The following is a 15337-nucleotide window of genomic DNA, read 5'->3' on the forward strand; positions in this document are numbered from 1 at the left end:
CCAAGAAAAAGGCACAATGAATCGCAGGATACAATTCAAATTTGGTTGAGATTTTGGAAATAACTGAATCTACCGCCTTCAGTTTACAAAGGAGGAAACTGAACGTTCAGAACTAAGATTTCTTGCCCAAAGTCTCACAGATATTTAGGAGAGCATAAATCAGAACCTGGTCCTCTCTCCTATTTAGTAGATGATGGATAACCCATCGATAATAGGTAATAGGTAAAGCCTTCTCTGTTATGGTGGAAAACAGGCCAGACAACACAAATGGACACCAATCCAAAGGTATTGTGAATAGAGCAGAGGCTGGGGCAGAAGCTGTTGTCTCTTTATCAGCTCCTTTTCCTCCCTGGTGCTACAGATCTTCCTATGCTTGTCCTGTGCTGACCTATTTGTTGTGTGTATGTATATTTAGGACATGACCCTGCTGCCCGCCAACTTTGGGCCTCCTTCCCAAGTTACCTGGGCCTGAGTACAGCCAGGCTCCCCTAGACTCTGACAAGCCATCTGAATTGCCTGGTTGGCTCTGGCGAACTGGGTGGGTTCCACTAACCCCTGCTGTCCTGCTTGGCTATTGGGGTCCGAGATGCCCACGAGGTATGCAGCCTAGGAGAGAAAGGCAAAGAAGGTTGGAGTGAAAGGTAAGGGGACAGGCGTAATTATTATTATTATTTTTTTTTTCCTGAGGCTGGGGTTAAGTGACTTGGCCAGAGTCACACAGTTAGAAAGTGTTAAGTGTGTCTGAGACCACATTTGAACTCGGGTCCTCCTGAATTCAGGGCTGGTGCTCTATCCACTGCTCCACCTAGCTGCCCCCGACAGGCATAATTAATTAACAAACTGTCTCTGGCATCCTTTTCAAACTTTTATAAGATTCCCAGAACAGGAAGGATGAGTGATTTGGCTACAAAAGCCAATCTTCTCCCCCAAGTGAAGCAGTCTAAATGCAGAGAGTGAAAGGTCCAAAGGGAAGCATGTGGCTATCTTTCACACAGAGCCCTTGTTGGGGACATCAAGACCAAGCAGTCTGATAAGAATGGAAATGTAATTAAGAAGCTATTGCCCTGATGTGCTTGCATTTCTTTTCAAATCAGTCTAACTTGTATCCATTTAAATTTGCTTTACAAGCGATAACTACAGATAGTTTTCGCTGTAAATTGTTACTGCTGTAACTTCATTTTGATTTTATTTCATTTTGATGGAACAGATGGTTTGTGAGCTTAGAAACTCTAGGTTATCTTTGTGGCTAGGAGTCATTTGATACATACAGACCCGACCCAAGGGAGTAGTAATACTCTGGAAGAATTCAGAGCTTGGCGACCTTGACAACTCCACTCTTATTGTGATGGCTGGGGAGCAGGTCAGACTGTGAGGGTTTTTTTGTCAGGCCCCAGAGCTTCTGGGCTAGGGATGGGAGTGGAGGGATTCAGAGCAGCAGACTGGGCAGGAGGGATCTTGGCCAGGCAGGGGAGTTTACCTGAGCAGCTGCCTCTGTGAAGCCACACAGGGCTTTGGAGGCTGTGCGGATGGCTTCTCCAAACTCAGGCAGGTTGCTGTTCTTGGCATTTTGGGAAATTCCAGTCATGGCTTCACCTAGAACCTAGAAAACATGTATCAGACCCAACCTTCAGAGAGCAGACTAGGAAGATGCTGACTTTTGGTCCAATCATTCCCCTGGGTCCCTTCCCACATACCTTAGAGTTCTCCATGACGCTATCTAGGCAGCCGAAGTAAGACATATCATTAATGGGCTGGGCTGGGTTTTCCAGGAGCTCTCGTACAGTCTAGAGTGGAGTAGGGAGAGAAAACAAGGGCATGAAAGCCTTAACTTCTTTGACTTGTCCCCCACCTCATCTCCATTTTAACCTATGAGTATCATCAACTTCCTGCACCCCAGACAGCCTTCCCTTTCACACCAACTCCTTGACCTGATGAGTCCTTACCTCCAGTTCCCGAAGGGCATTGTCACACTCTTTTTGCCCTGGTGCTTGCTGGGTACACATGGTGATGAGCTGGTTGATGCTATCGGTCACAGCTCTTGGATGGGGAGAGACAAACACAGAGGTTATTCCCGTATCTCCCCAATCTAGGAATTCCTATCTCACCTCCATCTAATTCAGCCTTTTTGCCTTTTACACTGGATGAACCAAGACTTCTCTAATGAATCTTATTCCTTCTTTCATCCCAAGGGATAAGGCTAGATTTGATCTCCACTCAATTTTCTGTCCTTCCACCAGACTTTAGCTAGATCTAGACTTCTCTGACCTCACCACCCCCCAGGTATAGTCCAGTTCATTCCTCCATACCGGGCAGCTGCAGCCAGCTGACTCTTAAGGTTAGGAGCAGCAGGGTCTGTGGATAAGGCCTTGGCTGCCAGAAGTAGTTTGCTTGATGACATGGAAATGCCCTTCAGGTTGGATACCACTTGGGCCTGGTCCTCTTGGCTCTGTCCAATGATTGAAAGAGAAGAGGGAGTGTCATATTTTCTGGTCTTATCCCTTTCCTTGAGAGAAAGTATATGAGTGTATAAGATGTGTATAGGGGGTTTAAGCTTCTTGTGAAAGTGAGGACCAGGTATACAGACCTAGGGGAGCAGCAGCCTGTGTGCCCCAAAATGCTTCTTCTATTCAGACATTTCTCCCCTAACCTATGGTTAACCAGGTGTCCTGTGTACCCTAGAGGAAACTGTGGTGCCAATGCTGGTATTCTGTTTTCCATACCGGAGCCTGTCCAGCCATCTCCACGCCTGCTTCCAAGAAGGTGTTGAAGTCTTGTCCAAAGCGGCCAGAAGCTCGAGCCAGATCCTGGGGGGTGCCCCTTGAGGCCTGAACCAACTCTGTGGCTGCTTGGTTCAGTCCGGCGGCCGCTTCATTCAATCGGCTTTGAGCTTCTTGAAACGTCCCAGTGCTCGGGGGAAGCTGGAAGGGGAGCCAAAGAATGTAAAAGAGGTAGTTGAGGGACAAAGGGTGGATAGTGAACTGTGGAAGTCTAAAGGAAAAGAACTTGAGGAAAATGAGGATAGAAAGTCAGGGAAATCTGGAAAGAGATGAAACAGGGGCAGAAGGAAGGGGTGATTCCCTGGGCAAATAAAGGAGCCTTGGTGTGCCAGAGGCTTGGGCTGTCAGTCTCTTTCCTCTCCCACCCAATTCCCTTCCTCACTGAGTCACTCAGCAGGCGCTTGCTGGCATCTCCAACGGCTCTCAAGGCATTGTCCACGTCTCGCTGGCCTGGTAGGCAGCTGACACAGCGGTTCAGAGCCTGGGTCACTGCTTTTGCCACCTGGAGGAGGAGACATGGATATTATTGTGGAAATACTCCAGGGGTTCCTCCACTCTGCACAGGAGAGGGGTAGTCAATAGTTTCATCTTGATTGACAGTAGAGCAGGCAAGGAGATCTATAGCAAGAGAAACTGAAGTTAGAGCAATCAAATGGTACTGAAGAAACTGCCCTAAGCTTTGTAGAGAATGAGACTGGGTGACCTTGAAAATGTTACTCTCTAGTGTTTAGCCAAGCACTGGCCATAATTTGACAAAGACCAACAACGTGGATAAACAGGAGTCAGAGAAGCAGTTCATGAGGCTCAGAGACCAGCTCCTCATTAAACAGATTTGAGGAATTGTCCTGTCTGAGTTGAGGCATGGAGGAGGGAAGAGAAGGAAAAAGGGGTGGGGGTGGGAGGACGATGCAGGGGCTGAAGAGGCTCTATTCTCAAAAGGACAGGCCAGTATATGTGTGCCTAAGAGTGGAGTTGGCCAGTGACCTACAGGGAAGGCTACCCTCTCCCTGCACCCGACCTGGGCTAGTCGCTGCTGGCTCTCAGGGTCCCCAGGCCGGCCAGCCGCTTTCTTGGCCTCGTCGATAAGGCTGCTGGCCTTATCCAGGACATCACTGGCTGTGTCAAGCACTGCTGCCTGGACTGCGGGTTCCGATGTCAAGGCTGCAACGCCTCTCGCCGCTTGGGCCAGTGCCCGTAGTCCTCCGGCCACATCTCGTGCTGCAATACCTGAAGGAAGAGGACTGCTGGATCTGTGCCAGAACCCCTGCTTGTACCTCTGCTCTCATGTCTGTGTAGTTCTTTGCTACACCATTTCCAGCACCACTTCCTTAACCACTCCCGTACATATACCTGCATAGTTCTCATTGCCCTGGGCCACCTCCCCAAGGAGCTGAGCAATGGAGGAGCTCACAGCCTTGGTGCTATTCCCCAGGTCCTGTGCACATTTCTCCATCTGGAAGAGAGAAATTGAGAAAACTCAGGAGGCCTCTATGAGGGAAACTAGAGTTACCCTGGGCTGGGGAAAGGACAAGGAAGTTGAAAACAAGATCTAAAATATTTAAGGAGAAGCTGGGGACAATCTGAGAATTCGGGGCTGGAAGTACAATTAAGTTTATGATATACTGGTCCTCACCGTCTCCCCAGGCAGGGGCTTGAGTTTGCCATCTCTAGCTGCTGCCTTTATTTCCTGCAGGTCACGCTCCAGGCTCTGTACCAGGCTCAATGCGGAGTCCATTTCCAGGGGACCACATGCCTCCTGAGCCTGTAAAGGGAAGAACTCTGAGTGAAGGCGGGGGCCATGGTGGGGGTGAGGTTGTCAGACACTGGGGAAGAGCTCCACTAAAGCTTTAGAATCCCGCCCCTGCCTCCAATCCATCTAGCATACCCCCTCACTGTAGCTTCTGGGCTCCCAGCTATTCCTATTTTGTATCCTGCATCATCCCAACATCCCCACCTGAGTCTCTTCTGTTCCCTCCCCCAGCGTGCCTGAATCCCCAAACCATCACACCTTCTGGGCAGCAGTGCGGAGCTCTGCCAGGGCAGTGCCAAGTGTCTTGGCACATTGACTCAGTTGCATGGCTGATGCCTGGTCCTGAATTGTGGGAACTGAAGCCTTTGCCGCTGAGACCATCTTTCCTCCAGGCTGGAGGGAGAAATGGGGGTGAAACCATGAGACTGCAGATACCATCCTTTTAAGGGATGGGGGAGGCAGCAAGGACACTCTCCTCACAAAGGAGAAGGCCTAGTGTGAGGGTACCACCCTTCACTGTTATAGAGGGATAGTACTCCATGATGGACAACACATGGACAGAGCAAGCTTTGAATTGCCTTAAAGGAGAGCCCCCGGTTTTTGAAGGAAGTATACAAGAGGCAGTCCTAAGGAAGTTTTGATTGTAGGGAAACCAGTCTTAAAAAGATTCTGAAGGGGCAAGAGAAAAGGGTTAGTACTTGGCATAGCATGATACAGTGAGGAGAGAAGGCTCCATACCTGTAGGAAGCTCTGGCTGGCAGCAATAAGGGCAAGTTGGGCACTGGGACTATCGGGTTGGGCTTGGCTTCCTCGGACACCCTGTACCAGCAGTGGGATCTGTTCTGCCACAGCCTGAGGGGGGCACAGGAGAATGTCATCCATCTTATCCCCCACTGGATGAGACAGGGTCAGGAAACTCTCCTAACCCCTCATTACAGATAGGGGAATGGAGTGACCACCCTCTGGCCCTTTTTCCTACTCCCTACCCCTCAAAGCTTGCTGAGCTCTCACCTTGCAGCTCTGCACAAGCAAGGGCTGGGGGCCTGCAGGGGCCTTGGGAGCCGAAGCTGCATGCTGGGCAGCTGCAATGGTCTGGGTAGCTGAGGCTGCAGCCTGTTTGGCTGCGTGCTACAGGGAAAAAGCAGTCAGGATCAGTTCCCTCCCATCAGGAGTGATTATGACCCACCTATCTCACAGTGTACCCCTCCCCTCTTGGACCCCTGGTCGGTCCTCTCCAAACACCCCACGGCTTCCTCTCTTCTGACTCCTTCCCTAAGTTCTTTATCACTGTCTTTCCTTATCTTTTGTGCCCAAGCCTTCCTCTTCCTTCCTTCCCATAGTTCCTCTTTTACATCCCTGTGTCCTCCCCCACTCTCTTCCCCGCTGACCTCCAGCCGCTGCACGAGCTTCTTCTTGATGGCATTCTGGGCAGCTGCATTAGTTGCCATGCGCAAGCCTTCTGCTGCCTCCCGAAGCCGCTGCTGTTGCTCCTCACTGTCAGGGTGGGCAGCTGCCCCCTGAGATTTAGGGATAAACAGATTCTCTCCATTACCCTATGCTAATCTGATCACGCATATCTCTACCATTTCAAAACTTGTCTCCTCCATGAAGTCTTCTCTGACTGACTTCACCTCAATCTATCTTTCCTTTGGTATCCTTGAAGAAAAGTCTTGGGGACTCTGCCTGCTTTGGCAAGAGAGGAAAAAAAATCAGGAAACCCAAGGAGATTAAGCTTCTTTGTGTAATCTGAACATGTGTAACCTGAACATCAGGTAATCTTACATCAGTCCCTAGCAACTATAGCAACCCAACACTATCACCTTTAGGTCCTACTAACTTCCATTAAAAAAATTTCTTGAAATCAACAAAAAGACAGAGAGAATATACAGAATGCAATCCCTACTTCCCCAAAGAAGGTAAGAAAGAACATTAGCTCAACCTGCTTTGCACTGCTTCCTCCCTCTCCCCAAACCAAACAGGTATAACTGGGTATGGTGTTTTCAGGACATGTCCTAAAATGACCTTTCTAAGTAAAATGGGAAGGTATCAAGAAAGAGTCATTTCCTGACCCTTGGTTCTGTACGGTTTCTATGACACCACAATCCTATCACCTTGTACTTATGTTGAAAAATGGTGTGTGTGTGTGTGTGTGTGTGTGTGTGTGTGTGTATTTCCAGTCTCATCAGTGATACTGAGTTAGCTGCTTTCAGAGGTGGACAAGATCAGTCAAGTGAGGCAGCCAAGACAGGAAGTGCGAGAAGTTAGGCCTCACTTCATTTACAGTATAAATGAATATAATAAGAATCACTCCAACAGTGAAACTTCTTTGTAATTCTTTGTAACTTTTCTCTTAACCTGTTATTTTTTTTTTACCTCATACTCGTTTCCAGTAACCCCTTTAGAGTTTTCTTTCCCTAATTTTCCCCTCCATTTTTCTATCGTGGGTTATGGGGAATAATAACCCTTAGCAAATCTCGAAAGCCTTGTGTGCCTGTCTCAAACATAGGGGTGAAAAGGAAGCTGAGAAACAGGTTCTTATTCTACAATGGGAATAATAGGGAAACCCAAGAGCAGAAACCATGGGAGGTAGTGACTAAGAGTAAAGATGGGCCAGGCTTGGGAGGAGAAGAAAAGTGTGACTGGGAGTTAGCCTAGTGCTAAAAGTGTCCCTGGGGGTATATGCTGCCTGCGGGTGTAAGATAGCTTCCCTGTGAGCATTTGTGAAACCTTTATAAAATTTCCTCTTCCTTTTTTGTTGGTTTTCTTTACTTATTCCCACAGTCCTCCAGGAAAGTCATTCCCCACTAAGACCTCCACCCCTAAGTCTCTGGCCCAGAGGTGACCTGTTTCCTGAAGGCTATGCCAGCAGAGAATAAATTGTGGCCAAAATGACAGAGCTGGGCAGGCTTCATAACCAGGTCACCCAAACTTGGAGAGGCTCCTTAACAGAAGGGGGGGTCACCACATGATTTTTTTTTTTTTTTTTTTGGCCACAACTCATTAAATTGTCTATTCACACATGGAAGAGGCAGTTAGGTAGCTCAGTGGACAGATGGCTGGGCCTGGAAGACTCCTGAATTTAAATTTGGTTTCAACTTCCTGAAATCTTCCTATCTGTGTGACCCATGGCAAATCACTTAACCTTGTTTGCCTGAGTTTCCTCATCTGTAAAATGAGCTGAAGAAGAAATGGCAAAACTCTAGTGTCTTTGTCAAGAAAGCCCCCAAATGGAGTCATGAAGAGTCAGATCATGACTGAATGACTCAACAACATAAAAGGGCTAAGATCTGTATTGATGGAAAGTATGCTCCCAGATTCTTTCAGTACTAAAGTGAGTATTCTCTTGTTAGGAACAGAGACAGGGATAGGATTTGTGATTTCATTGGAACAGAGGTCTCCCCAGTGAAGAAATTCCTTCTCCAATGCAGGCATCACCACCTCTGTAATTTTAATAGTCTTAAAGAGCTGCCTGGGAGCTTAACTCTCCCTACTCCCCCACATTTAAAACAGGCACTTTGACTTCATTCATGTTACTTTCTATATGGGGAGTGGCAGAAGGAGCCCTAGCCTCCTCATACTATTGGGGCAGGCCCAATTAATCTCTCTGAGCATCCGTTTTTTCACCTGCACAACAAGGACAATAGTCTCTGCATTCCCTTTTTGGGCTGCTGTGAGGGAGCACTTTCTGCACACTGGAATGCTCTTAACTGGTAGGGTCTGTTACTAGGAACTTTAGACCTGAGAGCCATGGCCCTGTCTTGAGGCTGCCTTTTCTTAGCAGGCCTACCTTGGACCAATGGCTGCCTCTCTTCTGTCCTCTATTTTTTTTTATTTTTGAGGTAATTGGAGTTAAGTGACTTACCCAGGGCCACACAACTATCTGTCCTATATTTCCTTTCTGGATCTGGATAAAATTCTATCTACCGGAAATAAACCACCCAGTGGAGCTGCCCATTAGAATCTTGAAGCAATACCTTGGCAGCTTCCACCATCTTTGCTGTGGCATCAGCTAGGATTTTGGCAGCACTGAGCAGTTTTCGTGAATTTTCCAGATCACTCTCTCCCTCAGCATCAGCTTTAATGGCATTGACCAGGTCAGAGGTTGCTTGGGCCAGAATTCGGGCTTGTCGAACCATCTCTCCTGAAAGAGTCAGTGATGTAGTTCAGCATGAGGAGGCTTGAGCCAGGGGACAAAGGGAGAAAGGACTTTCTGGGAAAGTACAGGGGAGAGGAATTAAGGTCACTTAAGTGACCTTCCTGGGGCCATTTTTCCTTCAAGTTTAGGATCCTGAAACAGGTTAAATCCTGAAATTCATTTTGTGAGGAAGAAGGAATCTCAATGGACTCAGGGAGTAGGAAAGGGAAGATATCTGGAAGTCTCCAAAGAAAAAGTCATAAGATTGTAGATTTAGAGCTGAGAAAGACCGAAGGGGTCAACTATTCCAATTCCTTCATTTTTAGGTAGTCCCTCTCACAGTCGGGAGAGGAAAATTCTGAGAAGCTATATGGGAATATTGTGAAGTAGAATAAGAGAGAGAGGTTATTAAAGATCTTCAGAGGGCACCTATTAAGGATAACTGGGAACAGAGGAGTTAAGTTCTTTTCTTAAGGATCTCTGTGTGTGCCTTAAACCAGAAGAGGTCTTATTGGGAATGTTTGGAGAGGGTCCTTAGCGGGGATCTTAGGAAACAAGTTTTCTGGCGTTCTATGGAAGTGTCTCTCAGGAAAAGGGAGTCTTAAGGAAAGGTTATTTTTACTCAGTAAAGATCTAAGGATCGAGGTAATGCCATGGATGTTCTCACCAGCATCACCCATGGAGCTAAAGATGTTCTCCGTGACAGTGAGGATGGTATCCGTGGCTTGATCATAGCGTCCAGCAGGGCGCCCTCCTGTGGCATGGGCTCTTACGTGCTGTAGCAGCTCATTCAAGGCCTGGGTTACAGCTGTAGCTGCTGCTCCCACACCCCGAAGCAGCGAGCCATCTTCTGTGGCTGCTTGGGATGCTGTCACACAGCCCTCCACAGCCTTAGCCACCAACCGCCCGGCCTCCACCAGCTGCTCCTGGCACACAGGTGAACTGATTGTGGGTGCCACCACCTACAGATAGAATGGGCATCAGGATCATTGGCTGAAGGAAGGAATGTTAATCGTGGAAACTCTAAGGTGTGCTTGAAGAAGGTGGGTGTGGAGTGAGGGGATGATGGCAGCAGGGAATTAGGAGGGCATAGAGAGATAGTGGGACCACCTGAAAGAACCACAAAGAGGATGGGAAAAGGGGAAGTCATTTAATAGGGTCGAGTCCTTGGTATGAAAGACAGCATTACAACCTGCCCCATCTTGCACCTGACAGTGATCTTTTGGACTCACCTTGGTACAAGCCACAAGCTGGGATGTGGACAGGGCACACTGTGTAGCTGCAGCAATAACCTGAGTCTGCAATCCTGAGTCCTCTGTCCGTTGGGCAACACTCTTGGCCTTAAGGACCAGTGCAGCCGCAGCACTGGCCACTGCTTTGGCCAGCTGCATCAGCATGTCCTATGGGGAAATAGTAATTAGCATGGTCCTACCTAATCCCCTTGACCCCATGACTCCAAGGCACCCAAGGTAGAAGTTGATCGATGTCCCTGTTGACCCTGATCATAAAATAGTTTGCAGAAACCACCACCAGCCACCAGAGCATCCTCTAAAGCAAATCTGTACAGCAGGTCAGAACCCATACAAAGAGGAGTACCCCCAGCAGGGAGATAAAAGCTTCTAACATTAGAAGACCCCAAACCAAAGGGAAAGATGTTTGAGGCGGATACACTCGGACAGTGATGGGAACAGGGACAAGTGTTCCATACATGCATGGGGTGAAGAGAGGTATTGCTCCTGCTTTTAACCCTTCTTTCACTTATTTGAAGGGGCAAAGCCCCATTTGTTTTCCTCTATTATTCCATTTCTCTTCCTCCCTAATTCCTGTGCTCAGTTCCTCTCATCTCCCATTATTCTGCCCTTTCCTCTTCTTCCCACCAGGAAAATGGGGGGGAAGGAGCAAGGAGTATAAGTCGAGTGTATACGGCTCAGGAAGGACAGAGATGAGAAGGCCCAGGTTAGGGGGCCATTACCGTGGGGGGGTCAGGGGGCAATCGAACCCCAGACCCTCTGGGCGCAAACATCTGCATGGGAAATTGGGGAAAAAAGGTCAGCTGGAGAAATAAGTGTGGAGGTGGGTTAGGTCTAAAGGGTAGGTGGGGTGGAGGTTAAAGCTGCCCCCAATGATGGGGACAAAACAAGAGGATTGCAGGTGGGAAGGATAGGGACTAAGTTCATTTGCATTTTAAGGGCTGAATTCTGGGGCCAGAAAGCAGGTATCAGGGGCTCATTCATCAGAAGCAGGATTGGGATTCAGGGGCATAAGGGACAATCTCCTAGGTAGGGACTAAGGGTGGTATTCATAGAGTTTGGTGTAACCTACCTGGAAGTGTGGGTCAGTGTCACTCTCTCCAATTTGCTGCAGAAGCTCTCCACTGGCCTGTCCCACATTTCCAGCAGCCTGTAGCAGGTTCTGACGAGGCTGAGGAAACCAGGCACTAGTCAGCTGCCACCCACATTCTGTCCAAAACATGGTCACCAAACCCAGTCCTATGTCCCATATCCAAATAGCCTGTTCCTCCCTTCCTCATAATCTCGAATCCTTTATTAACCATGGAAGTAGCTAACTAGGTAAATACCAATTCAGATATGACTACAAGCCTATGACCTGTCTAATGCCACCCAACCTTTCCAGTCCCTGACCTCAGCACTGGCTGGCTGGGCACTTCGCAGCAGTTCTGACACAGCCCCTGCCAGGCCTTTGGCCGCCTGTAGCAGGGGCCGCCCACTTCCCCCCTCATCTTCCAGCAGAGCAGCTAGCATCTTTACACCACGGGACATCTCAGTCAAGTTGGAAGAGATTGTAGTCACTGCACAGCCCACAGCTGTGTAGTCAGTCTCTGCAGGATCTCCTAGGGGCAAAAAAGAACGTGTGTCAGGGACAGAATACTACTCAGCAAACTGACAGGGAGGGGCTGAAGTCGCAAACACAGTAAAATTTGCCCTTCTTCATCCCCAGCTATATTCTATCACATATTCAAGCAGGACCAAAAATCCTTGACCATTGTACCTGCGGTCAGGTTCACTACAGAGGCAGTTCCGGCTGTGATGGCATCCACTTGAGAGTGGATCTCATGTTTTGATTCATCCATCTTGTTTTTACGCCAGGCCTTGGATGCCTGAGCAAGAGTATGAGAGAAAGAAACACTTTTGGTCCCAAGCTCCATTGCTAGAATTTGAGTGTGCCCACCTTCTGTGCCCAAGTCCTTCCCCACACTCACAGCATCCTGGCCAAGTGGAGGAAGAGTCTCAAAGTCGTCCAAGGTGGCCTGGGCAGCCTGCACAGCCTGCATGCTGGAGTTGATGGTACCAGTGAGCGCCTGTTGGGCTGAAGTCTAAGAGGCAAGAGAAAGGATGGACAAAAAAGATATGGAAGAAAAGCAAGGAAGACAAGGAAGAGATGGGGAGAAAGGCCACAAGAAGTACAACAGGGAGATAGGAAAAAGGTCTGGAGACATGGGGCTCTTACCAAGGGGGGCATGTGCCCACGGTGCATCTGGCCACTAGTGATCTGCTGCTGAGCAGGTGGCATGCTGCCCACTTGGAAGTTCTCAGGGCCAGAAGCTCCAGAGCGCATGATAGCAGGCAGGGCCACAGAACCATGCTCCACCCTTCCTACCCGGTTATATTGCTGTTGCAGGACTGTGGACCTGAAAAGTTGGTGAAGGGAGACATCATAAACTTTTGATTGACATCTCATACCACATACCAATACAACTAAGGAGGAGACATGATCTAAAACTTGGAAAATATTTTTCCTTCTTCCAAATTTTACTGTTATTATATAACTTGAGACTGGAGCTGAGACTTAAGTGCTACAGAGTTTCTCATACTCTGTATCACCCATTGTGTCTCCCTCTTGGTTACACTTCCACTTGGTTATATTTGGGCTGAAACTTAGGGAAACAAGTTGGAGAAAATATCAGGTAAGATACACAGGCTCCTCCTGCCCCTACCCTCAGCTGACAAGTCTTCTCCCTGAAGCCTGCACCGGCATTACAGAAGGAGCTCATATGTCAGGAGGGTATCAGCTTAGAGAACTTCTAAGTCCAACTCTCAATTACTATGATCCTAGAGACCAACTTTCCAGGAGTATTATAAATATAGGCCCTTCCCACTTTGACAAATGGGGTTTCTCTCCCAAATGCCCCTCCCACTGCATACTTCTTGGGAGATACCGAGTCCTCCAACATGGTAGATTCTTCATCTCCTTCCAGGCCAAAGTGATCCTTGCTTTTCTTCTGCAGGGAGAAAGCAGCCCCAGGGAAGAAAAAGGTCAGGTGAGGAAGGGGAAAGGGCAAGGAAATAGGGAGCTTCTTTTCTAGACCCAACCAGTCTGATTCCTTAAGATCCTGGGCTTTTCTTGCCTTCTAGATGGAGGCAGAAGATTCAGGTTTGTGGATATAAGAGTATGAGGTCTTCACCTTTTTAAGGATGATATCAATATAACCAGCGATGAGCTGAGCAATCTGCTCTCCTTCTGTTGTTTGCACTGAGTAGTAGCCATCCTGGTAATCTCCAAAATCCTGGGGGCAGAATGTGGGTGGTTCAGGAGAAGCCCTGGGTATATACAAAGTAGGAGAAGACAGGGTGGGGGGGTCCTCCAATCCTCAGACTTAGCTGGGATGTGTGCACCTCTCGTGCACTGGGAGCACTCACTTCTTCATTCCCTTGAGCTCACACACATTCACTGTGTGAGTGCTGTCTTTTAGTCTAAATGTCCTGCCTCTTGTTAGGGTGACAAAGGCTGAACTTGACAACCCATGACCTCAAGTCTCTTCACTGGGGCTGCGCTTTAGAGCTGTTATCTACCCAGACAGGGACATGTCCAATATGACTGTCTTCTTCTTGGTTCCCCCCCTCCCCAATCCCCCTGGGGTTTTCTTCTGTGAGTCACCACAGATTTCCTCTATCCTCAAATGGCCCCTCACCAGAGTGAAGCTTTTTGGGGAGGCAGCCCAGCGCTTGATATTGGTAAGATTCCACTCCTGGATCACCTCCTTGGTCTTCTCATCCACTCTCATTACACATTCTTTGGTGATACCCAGTAACCGAGGAACCAGCTTGTTCTTACCCTTCATTTTCTCCTGTCAAAGATCAGAAGGACAAGCAAGAAGTCACATGCAGAGCTGGGAAGAAATTGTAAGGTGGAGACAGAGAGGCAAAGGAAAGGGTAGAAAGCCAAGGTGGGGAAGAGTAAAAGGAAGAGGCTCTGTAGAGAGCAATCTTTGTTAGATTAGAGTTGAGAGGGAGGCAAATAAAAAATAGGGAGTTTCCAGGGGTTAAGGCAGATAGGAAAGAGTGAGAAGTTAGTCAGGCAATGGAAAGGGATGTTCAGAACTGACCTTGACCAGGAAGAAGGAAACACCGTATGTCTTGAGGGAGCGGGCAAGCTTCACATAACGCACCTTCGCTTCAATCTCACTCATCTGCCCGCAATTCTTGTGGGCCTAGGGGCATGGGGAAATGAGGGGTGATGGCACAAGGGAAGAGTTGGAAGGTTCACAGAGAGAAATGAAATAAGAGGGAAGGATGATTTAGGGAATAGGGAAGGGATTGATGGAATGGATGGGAAGGATTAGAGGTAATGAAGACAATGGGATGGAGTCCAGGAATGACAGAAATGTAATAGAGACATATGGGATGTCGAGGAGATTGAATGGTCAGGGAGCCTAGGTGTGTTATGTAGTGATGGACAGAATATGTATGTGGGGGCACATTTAGGGAGTAGGGGAAGGGGTTATGCAGGGACAACAGATAAGAGGGAAACAGTAAACCTGAGGGGATAGAAAGAAGGCCTGAATGGGTAGTCTCATGAGGTATTAATTACACTACTACCTTCCATCAGTACAGTGTTTTATACTCTTCAAAATGCTTTCCCTTACATTATCTCTTTTGATCTTCTAACCATCTCATATAGGGCAAGTGTTATTAACTTCATTTTATAGATGGGAAATTGAGATACTGACAAATTAAGTACCTAAGATCCCAGGGTGGACCTGGAAGTGGAAGTCTAGGTCTGCTACCTCCTAAAGCAACAAGGCCCAGAAGGGAGTTCAGTGGAGGTGTGTGTGTGTGTGGGGGGGCAATTAGGCCTTTCCTCATAGTCCTCCCCTCTTACCTGGAATATCTTTCGTTCTCCTTTCTGCTTCACATATTCCTTGGGCAAGAAATCTTTCAGGCTACAATAGAAAAGGTGGAGATAGCACCTGATTATCACCAAACCAATTTCAGGGTTCAGTGTGTGGGAAGAAGAAAGAGAACTCAAGATGGAGACTTCCTTTGCAAGGGAAAGGGAACCCAAAAATAAAAGCAAAGAGTGGTTGGACAGGACTCATGAGTAAGGGGTTGGAGAGTATAGTAGAATTGAGAGAAAATATGTCTAGTTCCATTTACATTCAAGTAAACCCCTCACTACCACTCTGAAGTCTCATAATAAAGTAGAGATGATTGAAATTTCTGGAATCCTTGTCAGCAGAATGAAAACTTTGGGGAGTCCTGGGAAGCTGGAAATACTTCAAGTAGGAGCCCTGCAGAGAACTGTGTGTATGTTTGGGCTAAACTAAGCTAAACTAGATTGTTGAAAGTCTCATTGTCAAAGTGTTGGCCACCAAGGAGTGAAATTTTTTTTTTTTTTTTTTTTTTTAGCCACAGCAATTCATTAACAGCATCTACT

The 15337-nt window shown here is 47.8% G+C and overlaps 1 protein-coding gene across 6 annotated transcripts in view; it reads right to left on the reverse strand.

Moving 5' to 3' along the window:
- The window catches only part of TLN1 (talin 1), a 38484-nt gene that overhangs the window by 10693 nt on the left and 12454 nt on the right, over nt 1-15337 (reverse strand). For 4 of the 6 annotated variants that reach the window (XM_074280326.1, XM_074280327.1, XM_074280328.1 and 1 more), the window contains exons 8-35: nt 14783-14843; nt 14007-14111; nt 13593-13748; nt 13086-13187; nt 12826-12902; nt 12131-12311; nt 11883-11996; nt 11672-11780; nt 11305-11513; nt 10985-11083; nt 10635-10685; nt 9895-10062; nt 9330-9624; nt 8502-8668; nt 5916-6044; nt 5539-5655; nt 5266-5379; nt 4786-4920; nt 4411-4539; nt 4128-4230; nt 3796-4004; nt 3160-3279; nt 2721-2918; nt 2307-2446; nt 1944-2037; nt 1695-1784; nt 1478-1600; nt 463-606 (exon numbers count right to left, since the gene is read on the reverse strand). In XM_074280326.1, the coding sequence (XP_074136427.1) occupies nt 463-606; nt 1478-1600; nt 1695-1784; nt 1944-2037; nt 2307-2446; nt 2721-2918; nt 3160-3279; nt 3796-4004; nt 4128-4230; nt 4411-4539; nt 4786-4920; nt 5266-5379; nt 5539-5655; nt 5916-6044; nt 8502-8668; nt 9330-9624; nt 9895-10062; nt 10635-10685; nt 10985-11083; nt 11305-11513; nt 11672-11780; nt 11883-11996; nt 12131-12311; nt 12826-12902; nt 13086-13187; nt 13593-13748; nt 14007-14111; nt 14783-14843 (3739 nt within the window). The remainder of the gene's footprint in view (nt 1-462; nt 607-1477; nt 1601-1694; nt 1785-1943; nt 2038-2306; nt 2447-2720; nt 2919-3159; nt 3280-3795; nt 4005-4127; nt 4231-4410; nt 4540-4785; nt 4921-5265; nt 5380-5538; nt 5656-5915; nt 6045-8501; nt 8669-9329; nt 9625-9894; nt 10063-10634; nt 10686-10984; nt 11084-11304; nt 11514-11671; nt 11781-11882; nt 11997-12130; nt 12312-12825; nt 12903-13085; nt 13188-13592; nt 13749-14006; nt 14112-14782; nt 14844-15337) is intronic. The other 2 variants (XM_074280330.1, XM_074280332.1) reach the window with 1 other exon arrangement.

This window comes from Sminthopsis crassicaudata, chromosome 1, assembly GCF_048593235.1.
Source record: "Sminthopsis crassicaudata isolate SCR6 chromosome 1, ASM4859323v1, whole genome shotgun sequence".
NCBI classification, from domain to species: Eukaryota; Metazoa; Chordata; class Mammalia; order Dasyuromorphia; family Dasyuridae; genus Sminthopsis; species Sminthopsis crassicaudata.